Source organism: Phyllopteryx taeniolatus, chromosome 18 (genome assembly GCF_024500385.1).
Source record: "Phyllopteryx taeniolatus isolate TA_2022b chromosome 18, UOR_Ptae_1.2, whole genome shotgun sequence".
Classification (NCBI taxonomy): domain Eukaryota; kingdom Metazoa; phylum Chordata; class Actinopteri; order Syngnathiformes; family Syngnathidae; genus Phyllopteryx; species Phyllopteryx taeniolatus.
Genome location: NC_084519.1, coordinates 6798191 through 6806614, shown reverse-complemented (window position 1 = coordinate 6806614; position 8424 = coordinate 6798191). Strand labels below are relative to the sequence as shown.

At 46.5% G+C, this 8424-nt stretch overlaps 1 protein-coding gene across 1 annotated transcript; it reads right to left on the bottom strand.

Moving 5' to 3' along the window:
• Positions 1-5455: 5455 nt before the first annotated feature.
• LOC133468674 (uncharacterized) lies at positions 5456-7619 on the bottom strand. The gene is made up of 4 exons (XM_061754858.1): positions 7444-7619; positions 6722-6844; positions 5759-5994; positions 5456-5675 (listed from the first exon to the last, which is right to left on the bottom strand). The coding sequence occupies exons 1-4, from the start codon at positions 7498-7500 to the stop codon at positions 5456-5458; spliced, it is 636 nt and encodes a 211-aa protein (XP_061610842.1). The 5' UTR covers positions 7501-7619.
• Positions 7620-8424: the final 805 nt, after the last annotated feature.

Below are 8424 nucleotides of genomic sequence, written 5' to 3'. Positions count from 1 at the left end.
CACTCCATCGTTCTGCTGGGGGACTTCAATGCTCACGTAGGCAATGACAGTGAGACCTGGAAGGGCGTGATTGGGAGGAACGGCCCCTCCGATGAGAACCCGAGCGGTGTTCTGTTATTGGACTTCTGTGCTCATCACGGATTGTCCATAACAAACACCATGTTCACGCATAAGGGTGTCCACACGTGCACTTGGCACCAGGACACCCTAGGTCGCAGTTCGATGATCGACTTTGTGGTCGTGTCATCGGACTTGCGGCCGCATGTCTTAGACACTCGGGTAAAGAGAGGGGCGGAGCCGTCAACTGATCACCACCTGGTGGTGAGTTGGCTCCGATGGTGGGGGAAGATGCCAGTCCGACGTGGCAGGCCCAAACGTATTGTGGGGGTCTGCTGGGAACGTCTGGCAGAATCCCCTGTCAGAAGGAGTTTCAACTCCCACCTCCGACAGAACTTTGCTCACGTTCCGGGGGAGGCGGGGGACATCGAGTCCGAGTGGACCATGTTCCGCACCTCCATAAGGTCGTAAGGTGGTCGGTGCCTGTTGTGGCGGCAATCCCCGAACCCGTTGGTGGACACCAACGGTGAGGGATGCCGACAAGCTGAAGAAGGTGTCCTATCGGGCCGTTTTGGCCTGTGGGACTCCTGAGGCAGCTGATGGGTACCGGCTGGCCAAGCGGAATGCAGCTTCGATGGTCGCTGAAGCAAAAACTCGGGCCTGCGAGGAGTTTGGTGAGGCCATGGAGAAAGACTTCCGGACGGCTTCGAGGAAATTCTGGTCCACCATCCGGCATCTCAGGAGGGGGAAGCAGTGCACCATCAACACTGTGTATAGTGGGGATGGGGCGCTGCTGACCTCAACTCGGGACGTTGTGAGCCGGTGGGGAGAATACTTCGAAGACCTCCTCAATTCCACCGACACGCCTTCCCATGAGGGAGCAGAGTCTGGGTTCTCTAAGGAGGGCTCTCCTATCTCTGGGGTTGAGGTCACCGAGGTGGTTAAAAAGCTCCTCGGTGGCAAGGCCCCGGGGATGGATGAGATTCGCCCGGAGTTCCTCAAGGCTCTAGATGTTGTCGGGCTGTCCTGGTTGACACGCCTCTGCAACATCACGTGGACCTCTGGGACAATGCCTCTGGATTGGCAGACAGGGGTGGTGGTCCCCCTTTTTAAGAAGGGGGACCGGAGGGTGTGTTCCAACAAACTTTTAGTTACTGCTGACTACTGTTTTCTAAAATGTGTGTGTGTGTGTGTGTGTGTGTGTGTGTGTGTGTGTACCGTGTGTGTACCGTGTGTACCGTGTCTAGAGTCTTGCAGGATCGGGCCCACTATCACAGCAGTAGATCTGCACTTGCACCGGGCACTGTAAGGAAGCATGTTGCCTTCCCCAAGTGTCCTTGTTGCAGTGTGGACAAGGTAAGAGATCTGGACTTTCTATCTCTGGTTTTTACATTGATAAGGATGTTTTTTATTTTTTATTTTTATCTTTGTCCAGTTGTGCAATAATTCTTATATAACAAGTAAGCAAAATGGTGCAGAGGGTTCTCAAGAAATGTAGTGCCTAGTAGTGTGGCAATACTGATCATCTACAGTTATGCAAATAACGCAGAGTGACGAAGCAACAATTAATTAGGTAATAATGCCACAACAGAGATGTGCAAAATTGGCCACAGCTGCAAAATGTCAATATGGAATTATTAGTCAATAATATAGGGTGGTCTTTATTTGTAGGGAGAATTTGAGAAATGAATATTTCAATGAGCGAAGGCTATGGTGTGAAACCATGAGAAAACACTTCCTGTGAAGTTTCAGATCGATCGGACATATTTAAGAGGTGCTCCAAAGCCAATTTGGCGCAGTAGTATAAAAAACTAACAAGCGTACCTTTGTTAGGAAATTTTTGAAAAAAGTGCACTTGAAAGTTGGGTTCAAAAGACTCGTTAGGGTGTAAAATGTTGGGAAAAAACTTGACATTTTGTGTGGTCAATTGTATTTTAGTTACCATATTTTATTATTCACTAATTTTGTTCTCCATCAGTTTCAGGTGTTATTTGTGTTGTGGGAAGTATTCGAGTGACAAGCATGGCGACCGCGAAAGCAACGAGGAAGGCGACGGAGGTCTGGCTCATCGGCCAGCCGAACCGCCAGCCGATGATGGGGAAGCAGCTGCCCTCCATGAAGGAAGTGTTGAGCCGGTTCTTCCACTTCCAAAATCAAGAAAAGAAGACGGTTAAGGAGGTGGCGAACCTGGTGGTGGAGTAGGTGTTCTTGTTCTGGGAGAAGGCCAAGATCTCCACGAAGGAAAAACACCACGCAGCTAAAAAGGTGACAAATGAGTACGATCTGTGGCGTGCTCTGGGAAAACACAAGAGCCGCAAGTCCCAGACGGAGACAAAAAAGCGTGAAGAATTCGTGACCTGCCTCGACCTCCTCTTTGACGTCGCCATGCAGCGCGACAAGGACGGCCGCAAGGGGGTCATGTTGGGCATCGACGGCAAGTTTGCGGCGCTTGAAGGGCGTCGTATGAAACGATCCATAAAGCGCACCGCCACCGCGGAAGAGTGCACTGTCAAAGTGGCGAGTTCTTCCTCAAGCAGTGCCACGGAAACAGCTAATGAAGACGATGGCAATGATGATGGCGCCGGGCGCTCTTTTGCTCCCTCCCCCCCAAAGCGCAGCAGAGCTCGAGCCTCGGCGGTGACCCCGCAGATTGCAGCTGCGCTCGATCGAAAAGGACATCTGACCGTAGCGCTGTCCACATCCTCCATGCTTCTGCTGAGGCGTACAGCCCAATCCCCTCGAACCTTGCAGTCAACCGGCAATCGATTCGACGACACCGGAGGCGCATCAGGGAGGATGTGGCGAAGGAGATCCGGGAGGCGTTCGTCCCCCTCGTTGTCCACTGGGACGGAAAGATCCTCGCCGATATCACCGACACAACGGCAACCGAGGGCCTTCCCATCCTCGTTTCCGGTGATGGCGTTAACAAGCTCCTCGGCGTCCCACGCTTGCCCAGCGGGAAGGGTGACGATGTTGCCACCGTGGTTATCAGCTGCCTGGAGGACTGGGGCGTCGCTGAACGTGTTGTGGGGATGTCTTTCGACACTACCGGCTCCAACACTGACGTGCGCGGCGGAGCCTGTACCCACGTCCAGCAGCGACTTGAGCGGAATCTCCTGCACCACATTCTTGAGATCGTGGCCGACAAATCGTTCGGCGCCTGTTTCGCACCGTCGTCTGGGCCCGACATCGAACTCTTCAAACGCTTCAAGGCCGGATGGGAGTCCATCGACCAGACGGTGTTCGAGCCGATTGAGCCGATTGAGCCGATCCCACCCACCAGTGACAAAGTCATCATGTTCTGCAAGGAGAAGCTCCAAGCTACGCCCCGCGATGACTATCGGGATCTCCTCAACTTGACGATCGTCGCTCTGGGCGGCGTTCCCCCTCAAGGAATCAGTATGTTCAAGCCTGGAGCCTACCACTGCGCTCACTTGATGGGCAAACTGATATACGCATTGAAGATAATCTTATTCCGCGGACAATTCAAGCTCACCAAGGCGGTGGAGAAGAACTTGGCTCGCTTCATCCTCTTCACTGTGACGCTGTACGTGCCGGCGTGGTACGAAGCCCCGCTGGCAACCCGTGCTCCGGCCTAGGACCTGGCCTTCTACCGCTCACTCGTGTCCTACAAGGACAAGGAAATCGCAAGGGAGGCATCGAAGGTGTTTGGGTGGCATCTCTGGTACATCTCAGAGGAGCTGGTGTCGCTCGCTCTGTTCGACCTGAGGACCACGTTGGAGGAGAAGAGGCTGATGGTGGCTGCCTTTGACCGAAATGGCGCGGAAGATCCGCCTAAGCGGATTTCACTGGAGCCTGACCTGACTGTCCTGATGAGGAAGACGCTGCCGCTTCGTCAAGCTCCAAGTTTCTCCTGGGCGCCCTTGGCCCGTCGGACTTCCTTGAGGTGGACCCGGCCGAGTGGCCAGCCCGCCAGGACTACCAGCTCGCCCGCCGCCGAGCCGAGTCCCTCAAGCTTGTCAACGACTTTGCCGAACAGGGCGTGGCTCTGATTCAGAGCTACAGCGCCATCCTCACGGAGGACGAGGAAGACAATTCCTTCTCCAGGTCGTCGAGGATCATCGACGTCGCTTCCCCGACGTCCGCAAGTCGACGTTAACTTTGCAACAATGATTGGGGTTTAGGCTCCCGCGAGACCCCCCGGTGAGGGGCTAATGCATGCAGGTCAGCGTGGGTGACCCAGGTGTGCCTTTTGTACATAACTTTTACCGATTCTGGGGGGAATTTCTTTTCTCCATGTTTTACACCCCTAACGAGTCTTTTTAACCCAACATTTATGTGCATTTTTCAAAAAAATCTAACAAAAGTAAACTTTTCATCTTTTTTTAGACTACTGCGCCAAATTGGCTTTGGGGCACATCTTAAATATGTCCGATCGATGTGAAACTTCACAGGAGGTGTTTTCTCATGGTTTCACACCATATCCAGGCCTTCGCTGATGAAAAATCAAAAGTTCAAAAATAAGGACCACCCTAATATATATATATATAAATATATATATAAATAAATATATAAATGTCTCAATGCATGCTTGCGTTGATTTTCTCAAATTGAAAACACAAAACAAGTGTACAGGTACGTGAGCTTTATTATTGTTGACAAACAAAACACCACTAAAAAAAGGGTCAAATTCTGCAAGGTCAGAAATATATAAATACTGGTAATATGGAAGCAACTGGTTTGAGTTTGTTTACTTTTAAAAAGAATGTATCAAATTATTGAATCCCTCAATAAAATTTCTAAATCCATTTAAAACAAATACCTAAAATTATTGAATCACTCAATGAAATTTAAAAGTGGCACCCACTAGCAGATACTTTTTGTGAACCAGTATTCTCTTGTACTGTATCTTCAGGATCTACTGTATCCACAGTATTATGAAAAGATTACAGTCTTACTTGACACACAAGTACATTTAAGATCCAAGCCAATAAAAACAAATTTTAAAAGGGCAACAACTATGGTTGTGATTGAACAACTGCGAGGAGTGTGTACCAGTACTTTCCTATTGTATTGTATGGCGTTGTCAAAAAATATCATTCATAAACTGTTATTTAACTATATACAAACATGCTTTAAAATGTTAAATTCAGCATATGCTGTAGAGCCTCAAGTATGCAAGCAGATAAAGACATGGGTGATGTTTTTGTTGATGCAGCTCAGGAAAACCCCACTGCCATCTTGAGTGTGAGTCAGAAGACTGAAGACTCTAAATATCCCACAGGTTTCAATAAGAGTGTGAATGATTATATTTGCCCTGCGATTGACTGGTGACCCATCCAAGGGTGTACCCCACGTCTTGAGTTTCCATGTGTCACACATGAAGCTGCTGTAGCAAACAGACTGTGTGTTGATGATCACATCAGCTCTCTTCTTCTCACAATGTTGTTGACAACTTTAGAGGTTTGGGCTCATGTGAAATATCGACATCATACTGAGGAGGAAGGACCCCAGCGCCGTACGATGGGGTGATATGCACACGGCCATCTGCATCCTCTGTTGTTGTGAACGTGGGATGGCCCACACGTTCCCACAGGTTCTGTTTGATGCAGCGTCCCTTTTCCAGACTGTATGTTCTGGACCCTCTATTCTTGAACCTGTGACAATAACAATTGCAACATTAAATAAACGCATTGTAATCGTGAACAATGTCTTGATGACATTTGTAAGCCAAACAAACCTCAATTTGTGAGCCACAGTCTCATAATAGATACGTTGATACTCCTCCACTGAAAAGTTGGAAATGGTGAGTGGTTCAAATGCAGAGGAGATTGGGGGCTGTGGAATGCGAGGCAAAACTGACGCCACTGGGAGGTCATCATGCGGGATGGCTGAGAGAGGAATGGGTGCCACTGCTTCTGGTTCATTTTTATAAGACCTCCTCCTGTTCGGGGGAGCTTTGGAGCTCTGGACAGGCTGCAAGTTGAGCAAATTTGAATTATTTTCCTGATGATTTGTTGTAATTTGTTATACTATATATATATATATATATATATATATATATATATATATGACTCCACTGTTGTACAAACCACACTTGATTTATGACCTCCGGTGCAACCGGTGTGAAAAAAAGCTTGCTTGCGAGAAAATAATTCACACTTGTTAAACTTCTATTTGAAGTTAAATTGTTTTAATGCATCAAAATGCTGACCTGTCTGTCATTCTCTCACCTCTATGACAATGCTCTTTATATACAGTATACCAGGCTTTGCTTTATTTAGCAGTATCTTTCGGCTCATTCTGAGTGGGTGTAAGTAAAATGTTTTCACATCGTGTAATTGCTAGTTAGTTGAACTCCTGTTGGTATGTGCAACTAGGCCACCGGGGAGCAGCATAATACAGTCATGAAAACACAAAACGAAGAACCCTTTCACAACTTTTATAAGTGACACAGGAAACTGCAGTAATATGTCGATTTTCGCAGAGGATAAGGAATGTGTGCCTGCTGCGAGTATTGTTTTATCGTCAATCTACATGTGTTGATGCACCATTTGTGTTCAATTATCAGTTGCTTAAAGGCTTATAACACAGCGACTTTTGAATCTGGCAGTTTCGGGTCAGTAAACGCCGACGCCCTAAGGAATGCATCCTCAATGATAATTATGGGTTTACAATACAGTAGAAAATCCAAATATCTTACCCTGTACTCAGTACAACAGTGACACTTGATAACATGATACTTCTTTCTTTTGCCATCTTGTGCCAGAGCAAAACTACTGCTCCGATAGTGGGCATGGTCATGCTGGACTCCAGCCATGGAAAGCTGCAAAAACACACACGTTTTAGAGAACAGCAGCAATAGTCACTTTCAACAGTCACATGAGTACTTTCCATCCATCCGTCCACCATGCCATCCATTTTCTAAGGTTTATGAACTGTTTAGGGGGTGATTCAAAAAGGGTAACGTTTTTCGCACGTTCAACTTGTGGAGTTGAACAAATAATTATTTGATCATAGCTTTAGAACTCAGCGATTTATAGTAAATGATGCTTTATCTTCTTTATTTACACGACTCCCAAAAAGTTAGGGATTCTTTAAAAGTTCAGAGAAGGTCAAATTAAGTTCCCCGGCAGGTTCTAGCTAGTGCATTAAGGTCCATCCTGAAATTTCACCTTTTTTGGGGGCATATATATAAAGCTAACGAGTTTGCACGGTTACTTTAACGTTAGTATAGCAAGTGCCAACGCTTAAAAAAGATTGACACTCACTCTAACGTTCCTATACTCTGTTAAGACACGTCTATTGCATATTGGTTCTGTAGCAATTGTGTTCGTCGATGAACACGTTAGCAAAGAATTACTTGAGGAGAAATTAACGGTTAAATCGAAATAAAATAATTCAAGCGAATTGTTGAAAACTCACAGTTGACATCATGGCAAGATGCAGACTTGTTGAGCGTAGTATGTATGAAGTCGGCATCTCGACCGCAGCAAAAAGTGAAAATCTTCTCTGGAAAAAAAGTTTGGTGTTTCGGCTCTTTAGATATATTTTTTTCAATTCAACTAATGCACTTTATGGTCGCTGACGTCACGGTTGCGTCATCCCGGTAAAGTTTGCTTGCCCCACGTCGCGTGAGCAGCATTTTATCATAATTTGCATTCCACGTAGCTGTTCGGAATAAATCAACTACATTAGTGACAAATACTATACCAATAATATTCAATATATAAATACAGCACGATGTTTAAAAAAAAAAACAAAAAAAAAATGACGAACTTTGGCCTCCGAGTACCCGGAAACACTTTCGATCACACCCAATGAAAAAAATAATAAATAATGAACGCGGTTTTCTAATTAACCTTATTGATGAACATAAATGGTATGTAAAGTCGACTTGATACGTTACAGGAATGCAGCCAGATAAGTGTGTGTTGAAACATTTTGGGGGTAGATTATTTTCAATGTGCAAATCGTTCGCTAAAGCAACTGTGGTCGCAAATGCTAGGGGAGCGTAATCGCGATATCCGGGGCATGCGCATGCGCATCGCATTGAGTGACAGAAGTCCCCTTCACTTCCATTGGCTAAGAAACCTCGTTTTCGTGGCTTCGCAGTGTGCAAGTTTGGGTCAGTTGATGCCAAGCAAAGCTGATCTGTACAACAGCGGCACCCAGGATTTGCATTAAATACGAAGTTATGTGGACAAATGTGTACCAATTAATCCGTCCACCTGGCCTGATTGTGGAGATATAATTGATCGACAACTTTTATTTTCGGTCTACACTAAAGATTTCATGTCTCTTGACGAATAGACGTACGAGTAAGTGTTAATTTGTTGATTTGAAACGTATTTTAAGGCGCATCCATTCGTAATTTGTATACGATAGTAGGCCTACTATAAAAGG